Genomic DNA, 20,165 nt, shown 5'->3' on the forward strand with positions numbered 1-20,165 from the left:
TGAGCGAGCGCGCGCCGCCGCCGCCGCCGCAGCAGCAGCAGCACGTAGCGACGAGAGAAGAAGGGAAGCCGCGTCGGCGCCGTCGATGATGTCGGCGTCGAGCACGCAGGAGCCGCGGCCTTTGTTCAGGCCCATACAGAAATGGGCCGCGCATAAGCCGAACCGCCGTTTAGGCCAAATTTTTATATGGGCCCGGCCCGCTCGTCGCCCAGCGAGGCGATTCCGGCCGTCGCGCCGCCGTCGCCGGTCTGAGGAGTACGCGGGACGCGGCTACGCTTCTTACGCCTTCCACATTCGAACGGTGCTAGTTCACTCGTTCTTGCTGAGGAGAATATTTTTGGTTTTTGAATTCATATGCATGCAAAGAAAGGAATAAGTTCACTGAAGGTCCCTCAATTTACCAGCGAGATTTTTTAGTCCCTTAACGACAGAATCAGAAATCTCCACCCCTAAACTATCTCCACCCCTAAACTATACAGACCCGTTCACTCAAGGTCCCTAGACAGTATATATGGGTGGTTTCGCTGACGTGGCATCCTAGTCAGAAAAAAAAAACAGTATGTAAGCCCACATCTCAGTGGCGCATCTTTTTTTTCTTTTCTTTTCTCCTCCTCTTCTCTTTTCTCTCTTCTCTCTCTTCTTCTTCTTCGAGTGAGACCGGCGGGCGAGCGAGCAGCGGCGAGCGGCGGCAGGCGAGCGCGGCGGTGGGTCCGCGCGGCAGCCGAGCGTGGCCGGCGGGCGAGGCAGCCGAGCGGCGGCGGGCGACGGCAGGCGAGCGCGGCCGCGCGGGCGGAGCAGCGATGGGCGGGCAGCGGGCGAGCGTGGCGGCGGGTCCGCGTGGCAGGCGAGCAGCGGCGGGCGGCGGTAGGCGAGCGCGGCAGGCGGGAGCTAGTGAACCCGAGAGCGTCGCCTCCGGAGCGAGCGGTAGCGCCGACCGCGCCGCCCTATCTCTCGCCGGAGCGAGCGGTAGCGCCGGCCGCCTCTGTCCCCCTCTCCGCGCCGCCTGGTGGATGGACCAGCGCGCCCGCTTCGCGCCGCCCGCCTCTCCCGCCGTTGCAAGCGGTCGCGCCGGCCGCGTCTCTCCCCATCTCCGCGCCGCCCGCCTCTCTCCCCCTCTCCGCGCCGCCCGGCGGATGGGCCGGCGCGCCCGCCTCTCTCGCCGTCGCGTGCGGTTGCGCCGGCCGCCTCTCTGCCCCTCTCCGCGCAGCCCGGCGGATGGACCGGCGCGCCCATCTCTCTCGCCGGCGCGCCCACCTCTCCCTTCGCTGCTCGGCTGCCGCGCGGACCCACCGCCGCGCTCGCCTGCCGCCGCCCGCCGCTGCTCGCTCGCCCGCCGGCCTCACTCGAAGAAGAAGAGAAAGAGAAAGAGAGAAAAGAGAAGAAAAGAAAAGAGAAAAAGATGTGCCACTGATATGTGGGCCCTATATACTATTTTTTTTTCTGACTAGGATGCCACGTCAATGAAACCACCTATATATACTGTCTAGCGACCTTGAGTGAACGGTTTTGTATAGTTTAGGGATGGATATTTCTGTTTCTGTGGTTAAGGGACCTTAAAAAATCTCGCTGTTAAGTTGAGAGACCTTCGGTGAACTTATGCCGCAAAGAAATCACCTGTTTGTTTGGTTTTTTTTCCAGTATAGATGAATAGATGATGGAAGAGATGCACTTGATAGTGCAGTGATAAGGTTGTGTGGTTTCAAACTCAAGGTCCCATGTTAAATTCTCAACATACTTATATTTTCTTCTTAAATAATGTTTGGAATGACTTCGGTATTTTACCATTTTTTTTAATATTCTATATAGTTGGCACCAAAAACTTAACATGTATTGAGTCATATCATCTAGAAAATAGTAGCCTTCAGATCTCTCTCATGCTTCGATCTGATCCATTCATTTGTCATATGCATTTACAACTCACTAATTACACCCCCCATGAAAAATGACTGTTTATTAATAATTTACAGTTGCTTCTCCCTAAAAAACATGTACAGCTGCCTCCCTCCCTCTTCCATGGAGCCCTACTACTGAGCTGCTCTCTTGGAATTAGGAGTCCTACACAAATTAAGCCGGAAAATGCGTTTCATATATAATATATTTGGCCAACATTAAGCAAGCTCTCATGGGGAACATTGAAGATCACACTGTTCTCCCTGCAGATCTTCCTCATGAAGGCATACATGTAATTTACCGCGATCTTCTTGATGATCCCCGAATCCCTCCTCGCGAGGACGATGGTGTTCCCGAGAATGTGGACGACACCGGCATCCTTACACCGGTTCAGGAACTCCAGTTCATCACTGACAGTGTGGCTGGCCTGGCTTGAATACCTCAGTAGGCTGTTCCCCCTCAGAGGTGACTGCACTGGCACAATGGAATCCTGTGATGAGTAGCTCAGGTCACCATTGGAGCACATTGTGTTGTTGTTGGTTTTCTCAGCCAGAAATGCATTGCTGATGGATCCCTCCGTCCTCTGCTCCGGCACACTGAAGTCATCCGAATCGGAATAGCCCTCCATCATGCTCTCGAGTCGCAGGAAGGACAAGAGGCAGTTGAAGAGCATCTTCTCAAAGTCCTCATCTTTCTTGTGGAGGTCTTTGTACCCGTACCTCGCAACACAGCGGAAAATGTGGAAGTTCTTTGGCCCGATCCTCCTCACGAGGAACCGCTCATCCATCGGGACGGTGTACACTGGAAGGTACTTCACACAGACGAAGACGACAACCGAGTGGATTGCAGGGAGGTTGGTGATGAAGTGGGAGAAGATGTGCGGGACACCGCTTGCCAGTTCAGTGTACACAAAGCCTATACCTGGAACCCTGACCAGACCGAGGCTCGGACCGAGGCCAAGGATCCAGGCCATTGAAACCTTGCTGTGCATCTCAAATTCATACCGCTTCACTGTGCAAAAATGCCACACATACATGATGATGAAGAAGGCTGTGGCAATGACAAGTGGGACCCAACCACCTTGATCAATCTTCAATAAGCAGGCCGAGAAGTAGGGGATTTCCACCATCAACGAAAGCACAATAAAGGTGACAACTAGAATCCAGTGACTCTTCCACACCAGCAACATTATTGGTACCATCAGAAATGTTGTGACTAGCATAACTATAACCACCGCAGTTCCTGTTCATACATCATAAAATGGAAATCAAGAGTTGACTAATGATGCAATGCATATTATATCATGAAAAATCAGTATCAGCCTCTCATTTTCAGGAAAAAAAATTGGTGTCACTAGAAGCAGTCGTATTGGTTTAAATGGTCTATTTATTTATCCAAATTTGGCACGATATCTACAATGATGGAAATTTGGAATTTATAGTTTTTGTACTACATCATCAGGGATTTGTATGTGAATGTCAGGTAACCACCAATCATGGCCAGAGTCAAAATGAAATATAAATGGTTTTATGAAAGTACTACTGATTAGCACAAAGTGTATTAAAATGTTTTTGCATATAAATGTTGCATTGGGATGCTAAAATGGCAGCTCCATGGCATGCCAAATTATTCAAAAATATTATATAAAAGGTGAAGTGTTACCATATGCATTTCCTATCTGACTTTGGTTCTTGAATCCAGCAGTCACAGCAATGCAAAGAATTAGAAGGACCCAATTGATGTCAGGGATGTAGATCTGCCCAAGGAATTTCTTCGAGGTGTGCACTATCTTTACACGGGGAAAGCAGCCTAGTGCAAGAGCTTGCTTTATTATCGAGTAAGTCGCAGATATGGTGGCCTGGCTTGCAACTATTGCTGCTGCAGTTGCTATGACAAATGCTGGCCAGTATATGGAATCTGCAATCATTAAACACATCTCACAGTGAACACCATATTACAAATAGGGCCATAAGCAATACAAGCTATCAATATTGGGTTGTGCACTATGCCAATGTGCACCTAGCAGACATGATGTGGTGGCACATTCACATTCTGTCACAAGACAACTTAGACAAGTGGAAAGCATGGATGAACTATTCAACAAAAAGGTAGATGAAAAGCTGTTGAGATGAGAGAACCTGGAATGGAGCGATAAAAAGCATCAGCAACATGGTCCTTGTGGGCAATGATATAAGCAGCCTGCCCTGTGTATGCCAGTAGAAGGCATGGGAATACAATCAAGGTGAATGCAATCTGAAAAAATAGACATGTTTACTTTAGTTAACCCGCAATTGCATAAAGATCTGGTAATGCCTTGCTTAAAATATGTTACCTGAATGGCAAATACAGGAAAATGGCATAGATCAGCAAATAGTGCTTCAGTTCCTTAAGAGGACAACATTGTATTGCATGTTACAATGGGTTTTACATAAGCTGATGCAGGTAAACTCTATTACTGAAGAAAGGGCCTCACCTGTGATGCTTAGCATGATTCCTCCAAGAGAGGCCCAGCTATCAGAATTTCGTCGCTGGAAATACCGGTATATATAGACTGGATTGTATGCTTTTAGCACAGAGCCTTTATATTTGTGTATGTTCAGTGCTCCGACACTTCCAATTAGAATGAACCAGAGGAGCACTATAGGTGCAAAGAGCCATCCAACTTTGTCTGTACCATAGTGTTGCATGCTAAATAATCCAATTAAGATGATCACGGAAACAATTACAACAACATCTGCCAATACAGGGTAGACCAAAGATCAAACAAGTTTGCAACATCAATCAATGCAAAAGAAAATAATGATTATTAGATTGGGATTTTGGAATCCTTGTTAAGATCGTGAAGGATCATGCATTTGGGACAATAATAATGCATAGAAACAGATATAAATGTCACTGACTTACTTCCATCAAGGAAGAACATGATTTTACTCAGTATATACAGAATTTACAATATCCAAGAATTTGATAGACTATAAAGGGCACACAGCATTACCAGTACTCATATTCGGATTTTGAACTTTTATTCCACCTGATGCAGAAAGAACTGGAACACAAAAAAGATCATAAATCAGATTCAAGATGCATTGGATTTTCTCAGAAGAATATGATGCTGAGTATTGATTAAAAAGAAATTAAGATGTGTACCTGATATAGCAGGGGTAAGGATTCCATCTCCAATAGCTGTACAAGTACCAATGAGAACAACAATAAGAAGACAATTTCTTTTATATGCATGCGCTTCTAGCCATCTTTTAATTTTTGCTCCTACTGAATTCTCCTCGTATGTTTGCCGACTATATGTCGTCAGGTCCTCATCAGTCTTGTGTTGGTTGGGTATAGTGCTAATCTTTGCATGACGGCATAGCAGGGAATAAAGAGCAAATGTGCCACCTGTGAGGATAACAATCTGTAAGTGGTCTTCTCTGAAAATATGTAACAAGTTATCAAGTGAATAATAAGCAGAATTGCGCAAGCAACATTTGTTTGTAATATCGAGAACAGTCAAATGGTTTCAGGCTACAATGTTATATGCTACTTAGATTGTAGGAAGATCAATTATCTAACCTTGACCATTGTCATTTGCCCGCAAGACAACAAAAACATACTTCAGAAGAGGAATGAGGGTAAGGGTGTAAATGATCAAGGAAAGAGCACCAATAACATCCTCTTCATCGTCTACTCCATGAGGAAAGGCATTATAGAACACATACAATGGTGATGTACCCAAGTCACCAAAGACCACCCCCAGGCTCTGAAATGCAAGCCGCAGTAGCAAAAGCGACGAAAACTTCTGTATTAAGGAAAAACAGTCAATACAAATTACTGATTTACCAGCTCAGTTACTTCAATTAGAACAGTATAAACATCCAGTTTTTTCATCCCCTACAAATGGCAAACTAAATATTCGTGCAGTACCATCCATCTAAGCAGCAAATTCATTATCTAAAAAAGTTAGTAGTGAATCTGCCAATGAAATGAATTAGTCACATGCAGAGACCGATCTTTACATCTACTTCAGCTATTCTGAAAGCCCTCATTTGTGCAAAACAAATCGACTTTCATACGCTAATAACTGAAGAGAAAGAAATCTCAGACCTTTTCTCTGTACATATGCTTCAGCCTGCTTGCCTCCTCATCCATGGGCTGATCAAGGTTCTGATCCAGCTCCCACATGCTCCCCCTATTTGTCCCCTCGCTCTCTGACAGCGACGCCATTGATCTCTTTTCACCTCAGCTACAGCTCCTCCTCAAATCCTCGTACCAAGCACACTCCCCAGCAAGCAAGTCCACTTCAGTCTTTGCAGAAACCAAAATGTAGATTTATCCTAGCAATAAGCATTCGGCCTCCAACAAATTCAGGTGATCTCACACACAAAATTCGGACTCAGTGTCCACAAGAACACCTCCACCTTCAATTCTTCAATCAACAAAAAGATTGGAGCTTTAGCTAATCAGACAAACACTTGAGCTCCCAACGAAATCTCCACAGTACTAACAGTCCTTCTGTACTGAAAAAAAAAACTGCTTCCACACCTTTGATAGCGAAAAACTTCAGAGCCTCGCAACAAACCCACAAAAATGGATCTCCGAAGCGCCAAGAATCACATCAAAAGTACTTCAAACTCAGAACTCCAAATCCTGTCTGCCACAGGTTCCTATAACCATGAAAATCCCAGCCAAAGAAAACCCAATCTTTCCACCCCGAAACCTTCGCCAAGATCAGATTTTTGGCACCGGCAACAACAATCCCCGCCACGGCTCCGACGCAGTCGGGCTCTAACTGGCAAAACGCAACAGCCGTGACAGGGAAGAGAGCGACGAGGAGGAGGAGGAGGAGCTGAGGCGGAGAGAGCAGCTGCGCCCAGCCAAACGGGAGGAGAAGAAAAGTAGGCAGGAAACGATTCCAGAAGCAGCATGCGTTCTCTGCGCAAACACGGCTCCTGGAATTCAACCGCTTCTCTGGATATGGATTTGCTGTATTGCAGTATTGCAATTGCAGCCAAGGGAGGAGAAGAGAAAGGAGTCTTCTTCCTCCTTTGGCGCTTCTTGGCTTCTTTCTTTGCTGGCTGCTGGCTACTGCTGCTGCTTCTGGCTGATATAAGCCTTTGGTTTGTTTGTGCCTTTCTGAAGCTGTGAAAAGAACTGAAGATGCTGACCTGGCAAGTTAGTAATTACTACTTACTTACTTGGTAATTAGTTAGTGATTATGATACTAGTTAGTTAGTAATTGGTCAATGGTCCTTTTGGTTTGGAGTTACATGAGCTTCAGTTTTGTGTTAAATTACAAGTAAATTTTGGTTCTTTGTTTGTTGGTACACAGGTTATATTGTTGCTTACTACTTATATTATTCAAGAATTGTTGTTTGACTTTGTTTGAGTTTATAGTACCTTGTGTCCTTGTGTACTGGTCTGTCCACATCGGCCAATAGTTAGTGAGTGGAATTCCATTTGATATTTAATTTGGTGATCTGCAACCCGAATCTTGCTTACTATTTAATTTGCAGCTTGCTTAAGCAGACACGTTTACTTAGTAAATTATGTTAATCGTCTATTGTTTTCATACTTCCATACACCTGTTGGTACTGCCGGTGAAGTAAAAAAAAAATGTTTCTTGCAACTACTTACTCTGTTCACAATATATATTATTTTAGCATTTTTCATATTTATATCGATGTTAATGAGTCTAGATAGCGGATGGAGTATAATTCATTGTTTTTCATGTGATTAGCTTATTTTTCCTAAATGATAAAAACATGAACAGTGTCCTATATTTGCATGTCGCCATCCATGTTAACCTGGCATGTCTGAATGTCACCTGAATTGAATCAGTCCAAATTAATAATTCAAGCAGAACATAAATGCAAAGAAAGAAAAATATGTTTTTTTTTCTAGAGCATTCAAGGAGAAGGATTTGTTCACAAAAGAGTCACATCTGATGCCTCCTTCAGAGAAACTACTATGAAAGGTTTGTGTACGGCCCTGAAGCAGTCTCACCGGATTGTAGGAATCCTGTTGTGTTTGTGTAGAGCCATATATTCTCCAGAGAAAAAGTGCTGCAATTATGCAAGGGAATTGGAATGGAATGCAACATTATTACTGCACAATAATGCAGGGGAATCGTGCTTAGCGAATTTATTCTCGGTGACTTTTCTTCAGGTTGAAACTCTGAAGCAGCAGTGATGTCCATCAGAGTGTTCAGTAATCCTCTAATATCAATAAAAGTTCCCTTTATCTAAAAAGTGATGGGCATCAAACCAGGTCTTGTACTTTAAACTTTGACACAAATTATTCAATAAATTATTATAGCAGATATTTACTTAATTGTAGGAATAAATTAAATATTTTTGTAAATCCTAAAAAAATATTTTTAGAAATAAACTTAATAGATAACTTAGAACATGTGGTTCAAATAATATAGTAGAAGATTTTTTTTTTAGGAAAAGGAAACATATTTCAGAGAGAAGCATATAATCCACCGTAATAATTTACTACTAGTGAAGTAACAGAAAAGAGCTGATGCTCAATTGAAAGTTTAGAAACACATACAGACAACAAACCGGTCATTGCATACATTCAGCTACTACGTTACGTCACAGCTCAAAACTGAAGCATTGAACTGAACAATACACATCACCAGGTATTTATCGTATATCGTATATGTTTGCTCTTATCCACATCAACATCCTCAGAAATGACCCTTCTGCCCTCCATCCTTCCTGAAGGAGGCATGGTACAATGAGGGCACCGGAAAGTCTGAAAGACACTAGCAAGTCATGAACAATCTGATGGCCTCTCTGAACATATAAAGCATGATAGTGCCACTTTGCTAGTAGTGGGTGGCTGTCATTCTCTGAAAATGCAGGCTTGTGATATCCTCCACCACCATATAATATGCTTGTTCTTCCATGATGGTGAAATAGGGTGTGATTATTCCTCTCACAACTAGCCTGTTGATACTGTTCTCTGATCACTGATCCTTATCCTTTTCAACTTTGCAGTGTGTGTGTTTGTGTGTATTTAGGTTGGGTTATAAGCTATCTAGGCAACTACTGTAGTTTGGTGCATAAGCTGTTCTTAGTGCTAGTGCAGACATCAAAAACTTCTTTCCCTGTTTCAATAAAAAAAAAAGTGTCATGTTCTTCTTTAGAGACAAACTGAAGGACAGGAATGCTTGTGTCTTTTATAGAGGTGGTGGTGTTAGGTATAACTCACACTGAACTGTAGGTTTTTTTTTTTTTTACTTTGCAACATTGGGACCAATAAATTAAATATTGCTGCACTATGCTGGAGTAAAAATTATTGTATCTCACAAATAATGGAGAGGGACCTTTTGCAATGATAGGGAATTGTGCTTATGACCTACGCGACCAAATTTACCAACTAGCTAGATAGATAGTGTTACTTTTACCAAATCATAATGTTGAAGTGTAAGATGATTAGTGCATGTGTCTTATTACGATTCAACTTCTTGTGCTTTTTCTTTAAAATGTTTTAGAACTAATCTTATCCCCTTACTGCAAATTCTCTGAAGAAAAAATTATTTGCAATGGTCAAGTGCATCAGCATCTCATAAGGGCATATGTATGCAGAACCAAACAGAAAAGGCTGGATAAATCAACAAGAGCATCTTAATTATAAAGGATCTGAATTATTTGCACTCACATAAAGCTAGTACTCAATCAATAATATTTGTCACTTATGGTAGCATCAATAACCAGGGGAGTTCATATCTGAACAATAAAGAACATCATACGGCTCTTCAGATGTTGGTAGTGCATGGTAGGCCTTATAATTCAGACACTATGCATACATACACAGACAAAACCAGGAAGAACTAGCCAACGATCAGGTGAGCCAATAATGTCCAATTCATTTATTGATTGGCCATTATATTTGACCTGAGTCATGGATACAGAGAAGCATTAATCTATTAATGTAAACTGCATTAGCTAATCGATAGCTAATCTATTCATGGATATAGAAAGTCTGCCTACTTGCAGTTGTACTCTGTCTCCCATATATGGAGTACTAGATACTATTCCTCAGTTTCATATAAGTCATTCAAACAATCAAGTTTATAGAATAATATAGCAATATTTTTAACACAAAACAAATATATAAAAATTATATTCAATCATGACTCATGATAATCCTAAAATAACTTATAAACATGAAAGGAAGAAGTGGATGCTGAATTTCAGTTTGGCGCAAATTAAGAACAACTCTAGAGAATAATGCTTATATTAACTTAGTACTTCCTCCGTCTCAAAACATAAGCATTTTTAGTATAGTGTCAAGTCAAACATTTTTAATTTTGACTATTAATAGCAAAAATATATAAAAAATCAATTATGTAAAATTAATGTTACTAGATTTATGGGGCATTTGCTTATTTGACCCTGTTTTGCACTGTAACTATCAATTTGACCATACTCTTTTTGAAGTTTGTTTATTTGACCCTCCTTTTCAAAAACGAAGCACCAGTCTGACCCTATTCCGTTTGGGTAAGTTAACGGTGTTAATTTAGGGGTAAATAGTCCATTATGCCCTTTCTTATTTGACCCTATTATTTCTTGCTTGTTTGACCTGTTATATGTTTCTTCTTATCCTCTCTCTAATCTCTCTCACGACAGCACCACGAGAGGCGGCGGGAGGAGCGGCGGCTCGGCGGCGGCTACAGCTACGGAGGGGCAGAGGGAGGAGCGGCGGTGGAGAGGAAGTGTCGGGCCGACGATGAGGAGGGGCGTAGCGTCGGGTCAAAGATCTGAAACTGAAGTTTACAGGTGAGAGGAGGTTGGGTTTGGGAGGAAACTGGAATTTGGACAGAGTTCAGATGTTCGTGCTTGGGGAAGAAAAAAATCTGCCTTTAAGGTATAACAATTTTTTTTTAGAAACACATAACAAAAAGCATGCATAGTTTAATCATTCATTTTATTCACAACTTTAGTATAAGTATAGAAAAACATAAGTCATATAAGTCACATGTAAAGTACTTTTAACAACAAAACAAGTCATAAATAAATAATACAAAAAATAATTATTTTACTGAAACAAATGGTCAAACATCATATCTAAAGTTCATCAACATCATATATTTAAAATTAGATATAACCCACGAAACGTGGCAGCCGTCGGTAAGCTAATAATACTCTACGCAGTATTTTTAGTTGATAGAAATTAGTGCAGGTTTTTTATTCCATATTAATTCGATAGCGTCGTGCTTTTTGTCTAGACAGATCAGTCCTGACTTTTAAGCTTTTCTTCCTCCCTTTTACTAGGACCTTTTAAGCTATTTTGTCAACAAGGAACAGCGAAAGTGACGTTGATTAGTTCGGAAAAACATTGTCCATACATACACAACGTGGCAAGCACTGTTTTTTTTTTTTTGACAAATCAGTAACATTGTCTGCAACAATACAATTTGGTCATGATATTATCATAATAAAAAATATCTTAGCATGACATATTCAGATGTGCATCTTAAGCTGGCCACAAGTACTACAAGCTCCTTACCCCCCTTTTCTTAATGATATTTGGCCGACCGGCAAAATAAAATAAACACTACAAGCTCACAAGTTTTTCTTGATTCCTGAGCTGACCACCACGCTTATAATCCTAATCACGCATCAGATGACAGTGTTGCTAATTAGATTAGTGCTAATCTTCGTACTGAACTATGTTTGGTGATGATTGATAGAGGATAGAAAAACTATATTTGGGTACAGAATCGAAAATACGGCCAAGACCCAACTTGTATAAAAGTCAATGTATGGCGTGCATGAGGGAAATGACGGCAAGCCTGGGATTCTCATTCATTTGACCTTTCATTTAATTTTGTAAAATCACATATATAATATATTAGCCTATGTACATGCATAATAAAATACTCCATCCGTCCCAAATTATAGTATTTTTAGATTTTGACACGGTTTTTAAGATACTACTTTGATCAATAATATCTATAAAAATAAGATGATTTAAATAAAAAGATTTGAATATTATGATAGTTTGTTTGATAATAAATCTAGGGACAATTGCTTATTTGACTCTATTTTGAAGCCCAACTACCAATTTGGCCCTATTTTTTCACGTTTGCTTATTTGACCCTATTTTTTGAAATTGAAGTTTCCGTTTGACCCTGTTTTGCCTTCACCGTTAGAACAACATTTAGAAAAAAGAAAAAAAAATAAATATACTACCCCCAAGTGACCAAAATACCCTCATATTACTAATTAACCCTATCCCCATCCCAATTCCCACCTCTCCATCCTAATCCCCCACATCTCCAGCTTTTTGTCGCCGGCGACAGCGAGTGCTGCGGCCGACCAAGCTGGAGGGAGCGGTGGCGGAGGCTGTTGGGCTCGGAGCAGAGGGAGGGAGCGGCGGCGGCGGCTGCCGGGCTCGGAGCAGAGGGAGAGAGTGGCGATGGCGGCGCGCGGACCCTCCTCGTCGCCGACCCTACGCTTCCCCTCCACCGCCGCCGTTGGTGTCGCAGAGCCGCCACCGTTGCCGCTCGTCCGCAGCCGTCGGCCCTCCGCAGCTGCTGCCGCCACCATTCCTCCGCAGCAACCGCCGCCGCCGCCGCTCCTCCCTCCACAACAAACCAACGCTTCCCGTCCGCCGCCGCTCCTCTGCCGCCAGCTACGCCCCTCCTCATTGTCGGCCCGACGCTTCCCCTCCACCGCCACTCCTCCCTCTGCCCCTCCGCAGCTGTAGCCGCCGCCGAGCCGCCGCTCGTCACGGCACCCCTCGCGGCGCTGTCGTGAGAGAGAGATTAGAGAGAGTATAAGAAGAAACATATAACAGGTCAAACAAGCAAGAAATAACAGGGTCAAATAAGCAAGGGTAAAATGGACTATTTACTCCTAAATTAACACCGTTAACTTACCCAAACGGAATAGGGTCAGACTGGTGTTTCGTTTTTGAAAAGGAGGGTCAAATAAGCAAACTTCAAAAAGTAGGGTCAAATTGATAGGTACAGTGCAAAACAGGGTCAAATAAGCAAATGCCCCCTCATAATAACGAACTTCCCTTTCACGCAGTCGATTACGTGGCACATAACGATATACTGTACGTCTCTTCATGTGATCGATCTGGCATCGATCTCGATCCTCGATCTTGATTGTCGATGCGATCTGGGTCAAGTTGTCTTGTACCTGAAGATAAGTCGATAATGTCGCCATTGTTGCCGCTGTGCTTGAGACAGTACCATCATTCAGCCTCTTCTAGATCAGCCTGCAGCCCCCCCTGCAAATCAGAAACCTCCAAGCATGCATGATACAGATTGATCAATTTATTAATAATCAGAGATTCACCACAGCGTGGACCCTGCAGAGACAGATCGATCGATCTCCAGACTCCAGAGAGTGAATGAAACGAGTGAATTGAATCATGAATCATCCAGCTGAATCGATCGATATAATGAAGGTGCGTGTGTTGCATACGTTTGTGCAATACGGCCATGAACTGACAGACAGCATGGCTGAAAGCCTGAAAACAATGTGTGACATGTATCTTCCCTGTCTGGACAAAATTGGGAGATGGTAGCATGTACTCCGTAACTACGTATGAACTGGTGAGACGGACGCATCGCCTGTACTGTAATGCGCAGTACAGTGGTTAGAGCGACTCTGGACAGCGATAGGTGGCATCTGAATTCTCACCGCGCACGAATATCCCCTTGCTGCAGCCACACAAAGAAAGAGTGACTCATCGTTTACCCAAAAGCTGGATATAAATCATACCGGTTTATTAGCGATTCAAAAATAATTTATAAGTAAAATTTTTATATATGTGTGTTCTTACCAACTTAAAAAGTTAATGCTGAAAAAGAAACTACGTTACAAATATCTTACAATCAACGATAGGATTAAAATTTAAAATTTTACTTCGGCATATTTATTTTAAAATTTTAATGCTAAAAATGAAACTACTTTGTGTTACAAAAATCTTAAAATCAACTTTAAATTAAAATTTAGAATTTAACTTTAGCAGTATTTTTTTTAGGCAACCAATGGGACGCTCCCGAAACAAAGCCGTGTTAATGGGCTCCCGCATGGCGTGAAACTGACCGAGCCGATGGGCTCACGAAGCCCGATAATCCCAGCCCATACTCACGCTCCCGGCCGGCCCATCCATGGCCTAGTAAGAGCGTTGTATAGTACTTGGTGGGCCTCATCTTCTTAGTGGGCCTCGAGATTCGTCGCCGCCGCTTCTGGGCCGGCGGCGGTGTGGGCCTCGTCGTCTCGTCACCGCCCCGCCCCCCCCCCCCCCCCCCGCGTTTCCTCCACCTCCAGGAAGCCCCTCGTCTCCGAGGGAGGAGGAGGAAGAGGACGACCAGAAAACACAACCCGCGTGCGTCCACGAATCCCGGCTCGGGATCTCCGTCCCCCCCCCCCCCCCCCCCCCCCAGTGACGTCATCGTAATCCGCGGGTCAAAAGCAGCAAGGCGGCGAGCACCGGAGCAAGAAGCGGAGCGAGCAAGGTAGCCGGCGGCATCCGCGTCTCCTTCCAGGGATTCTTGGGGGGCTCCGCTGCTGGTGGTGGTGGGGGAGGGATCGAGAGGATGGCCGTGGAGTCGCCGTTCAGGGCGGATGTGTTGAGGGGCAAGGCGGCGCTGGTCACCGGCGGCGGCTCCGGCATCGGGTTCGAGATCGCCGCCCAGCTCGCCCGCCACGGCGCGCACGTCGCCATCATGGGCCGCCGCCGCGAGGTCCTCGACAAGGCCGTCGCCGCCCTCCGCTCCCACGGCCTCCGGGTGAGCCCTAATCCCCTCTCCCTTCCCGCCTACCCTACCTACCACTTCTTCTCTATTTAGGATTAAAAATTGTTTCTTTTTTTTTTCATCTCCCAGTCAGTCTCGTGGTGCTGCTGGTGAGTCAAAATCTCGATAGAGAGATTGATGTTTTCTTGTCTGAGTCCATCAATAGATCCGAGTATTCGTGGGGGAAGGCTAAAACCTTGTGAGAGTTGCTAGCGTTAACGCGTCTATATACGAGGAGCATACTGAAAATTTTTCTGAAGCGTGCTCGCGCTGCATATAAGGATTCCTCATGACTCATGCAGATGTGATTTATGCTTCATGTTCATGTGCCTGACTAGTGAAATAAATATAGAGTTCATCATGCTTCCCTCTGATTTCAGTGCTGATCTTTGGGGGTAAGCTAGTCCTAATCTGTAAGTGTAACCCTGTAGTAATTCTGGCTTGCTGTCACGTTCACAGGCTGTTGGTTTTGAGGGAGATGTGCGCAAGCAGGAAGATGCCGCGAGAGTGGTTGCCGCAACAGTTCAACATTTTGGTAAGCTAGACATTCTTGTCAATGGGGCAGCTGGCAATTTCCTTGCTTCCCCGGAGGATTTGACGCCCAAAGGGTTCAGGACAGGTACTTCGATTGAATCAATCCTCGCACATTAGCAGCATTACTTATGATTTTCTTTTGTTCCATTTAGATGTTATGTGATTTTTCTAGTTTGTGCAGTTCTGCTAGTCTGGTATCTTTCAACAACACTCGTGCTATTAACTTGTCTAAGTATCTAACAGCAGTCTACTTGAGTTCTTGATGTTTTTCTCTTTTACAGAGAAGTTAGTATTGACTGGGTTTTCTCTCTGCAGTCGTTGACATTGACACAGTGGGTACATACACTATGTGCTATGAAGCTCTAAAGTATCTGAAAAAGGGTGGCCCTGGGAAAGGTCCCTCTACTGGTGGCGTCATCATCAACATAAGTGCTACTTTGCATTACACTGCGGCCTGGTACCAAATTCATGTCTCTGCTGCTAAGGTACTTGGATCTTCTATTATCTGTGACGAGAAAAGGATTGAAATAAGTAGACTTGTCCTGATGGATTGGCTTCTGTAGGCGGGTGTTGATAGTATAACAAGATCATTGGCTCTGGAATGGGGAACAGATTATGACATCAGGGTCAATGGAATTGCACCAGGGCCAATTGAAGGCACTCCAGGAATGAGGAAGCTTGCACCTGAGGAAATGGCCAAGGGGAGTCGGGAAATAATGCCTTTATTTAAGTTGGGTGAAAAATGGGACATAGCTATGGCTGCACTTTACCTTGCTTCTGATGCAGGTTAGTTATGTTCTTGCATGTTTTCTATCCAAATAATCAGAAGTTCCATTTGCTAACTGAAGTTCAGTAAGTTCTGAGCAGCTGCTTACCTGAAAGTTATCTTGAAGCAATTGCTTGCTTGATAGTTATAAATCTAAAATTATCTGCTATTATAGTGTTTGCCAGCTTTGGTCAAATAATGTTCAACAATAAATCAGTGAAGTGATGCGTTATTTTCCAAATGAAAATTTGGCCATTTCATGTTCTCTACAATTCAATTTGCAGGAAAATATGTAAATGGGACTACAGTGGTTGTTGATGGAGGTCTTTGGCTAAGTCGCCCTCGCCATATTCCGAAGGAGGAAGTGAAGGAGCTCTCAAAGGTTGTCGAGAAGAAGGTTAGGGCCTCTGGTGTTGGTGTGCCATCAAGCAAATTGTGATGTCCTCTATGGTTTATATCGCCCTCCTACGTGTACTGTAGAATCCTTTACCGAGGAGTCCCGTAGAATACTTGGATGTTGCTATCACTTGTCATCGAAGTTTTCTATGATTCTATCTATCAACTCCTGTAACATGCTCAGCACATTCACCTTGTTCACGCTCGAGTTAAACATTTGCCAAAGTGGTTCTCATTCATATTGTATCTGGTAATATTGCAATCAACTTTGAATCGCAACCAAAAGATGTCCATCACTGAAATATTCCTATGGCATGTCAAAAATGCACACTTAAACAAGTCGAGGACCATTTCATACTTTTGATACATGATAAAATGCTATGTTGAAGATTTGAACTACTGCCTTGTCTTCCATGTTTCATAGAGTCATGAACCTATTTAAATGTTGAATATGGGAAGAGTATGTCAAAATGGACTGCCTGAAGTGGTAACCTGTAACTACTGCAACATTCAGGCAAGTGGCACACAATTTGTTTTGACAAAGAATTTGTATGCATAAAACACTAACACAGCACATAACTACTATATTCCTTACTAGGTGTGAACATGGCTGAAGTCTCTTAGAAAAACAAAAACAGATAATGACACACCAGGCAAATATGTATGAGCCTTGGCCTCCTATGCCTCAACTGCCTCCTGATAAGGAGAGCATAATCTCCTTACCATATAAGTCACTATGATGGTTCCCGAACTCCATTGGAAGTACTCCATTTAAGAGAAGTTCTGTTTTCACCTTGTTCTGCTGGCTCCTCATCATGACTTATGAATATAAATTCACAAGTGTCCTTCTGATTTTTTTTTTTTGAAACTTAAGAAACACCTTGAGACTTTTTTTTTCTTGTGAATTGCAATGAATGAGCACCAAAAATCTGAAAAAAAAACCTATCCAGAGAAAACTCTGATTGTTCATCACTTATTATTTTCTTTGAGACCAGAACTGGTAAGCTCTGGGACTTACATTGGTACAAAGTGAAGATATGTACATGTGGCATAGTATGTCATGTATATTGACTATGACATCCAGCAGGTTAGGTGTGTAGGGTGGACCAGAAGCTGCCTTACTGAAAACATTATTGCTTCTAGTTATTCTCTGTCTTGGTCAATTCTAGCTTGGCCTTCTTATAGGAGAAACCTGGCTGCAAGCCTGCAAGCTCATCACTTGCTATGCTCAGGGGCAGTTACCTGTCCACAGCAAGGCTGTTTCAAGCCTCCAGCATTATCTTCTCCAGTTTTTTGGTACCATCTCAAAATACACACAAACCCACACATAAACTCCATCAGCATGTATATAAGTGCTAATTTAAGGACATACTGTTGTATGCACTAGTTCACATGATAGATATCTGGAACGTATAAGGTAGTTTAAAGTCTGTGTGCAAATACATTTTGTTAAATTGCATAAGTTTTATAGGAAGTTAATTTAGCTAAATGGCTTTATTTGCGAGTTCGATCATATTATGGTGTGTTATGTTCCTTGCTGCAATATATAGTGGGACAACCTGACAAGAGATCATCACTGGTACTGGTCTTTTAAGACTGACATAAGAATTTCGCAGGCATATAAAGGTGCCCTGAGCCCCTGAAAACTCTCTCTCTCTCTCTCTCTCTCTCTCTCTCTCTCTCTCTCTCTCTCTCTCGTTTCCTGAATCTGAGGCCATTTGTTTGGTACATTTCTCATCATGCATTTGAAATCATTTCTTTGATTTTGGTCTTGCTTGAGCTTTTGTTTCATGATCCATGACTAGTACATTTTGAAGAACACTTTCTTTGCAGGCTGAACAGGAGGAAAGAAGCACCAACCTGATCAATGGGGCGTGGGAGAGTAGAGCTCAAAAAGATTGAAAATCCGACAAATCGCCAAGTTACCTTCTCCAAGAGGAGGATGGGGCTGCTCAAGAAAGCAAATGAGCTGGCCATTCTTTGTGATGCACAAATTGGGGTGATTGTGTTCTCAGGCACTGGCAAGATGTACGAGTACTCCAGCCCCCCTTGGAGGTATGCATAAAGTTTTTTGTTTCAAGTATTGTCTGTCCTTTGCATTTGATTTTGTTTTGAGGCGAAATAGAAATTTCAGACATCGTTCATAATACTTCTTGTTAAATTTCTTCGGTTTCTTCGATCAGTTCTGCTCTATTCTACAACTTTTCTATGATTTTTGGAACTTGTGTTGGAAAAAATTGTTGATAATATGCAATGTTTCATCATCATATTTTGAACTGAATTATTAGTGATGAACTCAAGGGAATTTACAACTGATTTTATACAAGTTTCTGCCACCTACAGCCATTTCAACTTAGCTTAACCATGTGAAATTCTCGAAGAGAAACCGATGATCAAATGCATAAAGTCTTTTCCTTTTGGCAGGATTGCAAATATCTTTGATAGATACCTGAAAGCCCCCAGCACCCGTTTTGAGGAGATGGATGTTCAGCAGGTACACTGGTTCTTGTAAACCACTACCATAAGATTTTACTTTCATTAACCCAAAATCGTTCTTTGGCATAAAGAGAATCATCCAAGAGATGACAAGAATGAAGGATGAGAACAACAGGCTTAGGATCATCATGAGGCAGTATATGGGTGATGACTTGGCTTCACTGACTCTGCAAGATGTGAGTAATCTTGAGCAGCAGATTGAGTTATCTCTGTACAAAGTTCGTCTAAGGAAGGTAAAAACAAAAACAACTTGATGCAGTAGCTGTAGGTTCTGTTACTTGACAAAACTCTGCATTCATCACTGCTCATTACTAACACCCTGATTTGTAGCAGCAACAGCTACTTGATCAGCAGCTGCTTGAGATGCACAACCGGGTATGTAACAAGAGGATATACCGGTTCAGTATTCTTCCCTACCTTATACACTATATTGAAATAATCAAGTTTTAATTGCCCTCTTTCCATCCCAATAGGAGATGCAAATTCCAGGAGATCAGAGCAACTATCTGTGCCACATGGTAAGCCATGCTCTAAGCTTTCTCCTCAAGTGAAATTATGTTGCGGATTTCTGTATTCGCGTAACTTGTTTGCGCCTGTCAAAAGAACCTGATTGGCGAGCAGGCCCAGGCACCTCTGATGGTGAATCCGAAGCCGTTCCCGCTGTGGGATGTGGGTGGCAGCAGCCAGATGTACAATCAGGATGCTGAGTCTTCCATGACAGCGCTGCAGCTTTCACCTCAGCTTGAGTACAAGCTTCAGCCGCTGCAGCCCAACCTGCAGGAGGAAGCCAACCTCCATGGCTACGTTCTTCGGCTGTGGTAAGTCGCTCTCTGCCTCGTCTTTGGCTGCTCGTTTGATCCATGGACAAGATCATCAGTAGTTTGAAGTGCCATAACTTTGCGGTTGTCATCATATGACAGAATTAAAATCCTGTAAACTCATCATGTGCTGTAAATTGTGGTTACCTGGAACTTTTTTTTTTTGCCGGGTCGACAAAGAAGCCGACCGAAGTATATTAAGTATTACCTGGAACATTTTGATCAGTCATGAAACAGAATGATCTCCAAGAAACTTTATACATTGACAAATTGAGTTGTTATCTGCAGATTCCTAAGGACACCATGGAGTCTGGATGCAACTGAGCAACCAATTGAGGATAATGAGCTTGTCTGCCTGAATCTGCTCCAGAACTCTAGTCTAACCAGCTGAGAAATAAACTATATATACGCTTCCTGTGTTATTGAACTGTTTGGCTATGTTGCATGTAAAGTAATGATAAGTATGGCTTTCTTGTGTGTTTTCAAGAACTAATGGCTA

At 43.0% G+C, this 20,165-nt stretch overlaps 3 protein-coding genes across 3 annotated transcripts; 2 read left to right on the forward strand and 1 right to left on the reverse strand.

Moving 5' to 3' along the window:
• Positions 1-1,845: 1,845 nt before the first annotated feature.
• LOC127770646 (probable potassium transporter 11) lies at positions 1,846-6,973 on the reverse strand. The gene is made up of 9 exons (XM_052296440.1): positions 5,989-6,973; positions 5,458-5,683; positions 5,038-5,283; positions 4,886-4,936; positions 4,364-4,624; positions 4,223-4,275; positions 4,029-4,143; positions 3,553-3,807; positions 1,846-3,132 (listed from the first exon to the last, which is right to left on the reverse strand). The coding sequence occupies exons 1-9, from the start codon at positions 6,106-6,108 to the stop codon at positions 2,084-2,086; spliced, it is 2,376 nt and encodes a 791-aa protein (XP_052152400.1). The 5' UTR covers positions 6,109-6,973; the 3' UTR covers positions 1,846-2,083.
• Positions 6,974-14,200: 7,227 nt separating this feature from the next.
• LOC127771165 (peroxisomal 2,4-dienoyl-CoA reductase [(3E)-enoyl-CoA-producing]) lies at positions 14,201-18,372 on the forward strand. Its single transcript, XM_052297004.1, has 6 exons — positions 14,201-14,650; positions 15,116-15,275; positions 15,506-15,675; positions 15,754-15,976; positions 16,241-16,353; positions 18,186-18,372. Exons 1-6 carry the CDS (start codon positions 14,459-14,461, stop codon positions 18,252-18,254), a joined length of 927 nt encoding a protein of 308 aa, XP_052152964.1. The 5' UTR covers positions 14,201-14,458; the 3' UTR covers positions 18,255-18,372.
• Positions 18,295-19,670, forward strand: LOC127770927 (MADS-box transcription factor 31-like). The gene is made up of 6 exons (XM_052296696.1): positions 18,295-18,407; positions 18,777-18,846; positions 18,920-19,081; positions 19,179-19,223; positions 19,322-19,366; positions 19,452-19,670. The coding sequence occupies exons 1-6, from the start codon at positions 18,295-18,297 to the stop codon at positions 19,668-19,670; spliced, it is 654 nt and encodes a 217-aa protein (XP_052152656.1).
• Positions 19,671-20,165: the final 495 nt, after the last annotated feature.

Source organism: Oryza glaberrima, chromosome 4 (assembly GCF_000147395.1).
Source record: "Oryza glaberrima chromosome 4, OglaRS2, whole genome shotgun sequence".
NCBI classification, from domain to species: domain Eukaryota; kingdom Viridiplantae; phylum Streptophyta; class Magnoliopsida; order Poales; family Poaceae; genus Oryza; species Oryza glaberrima.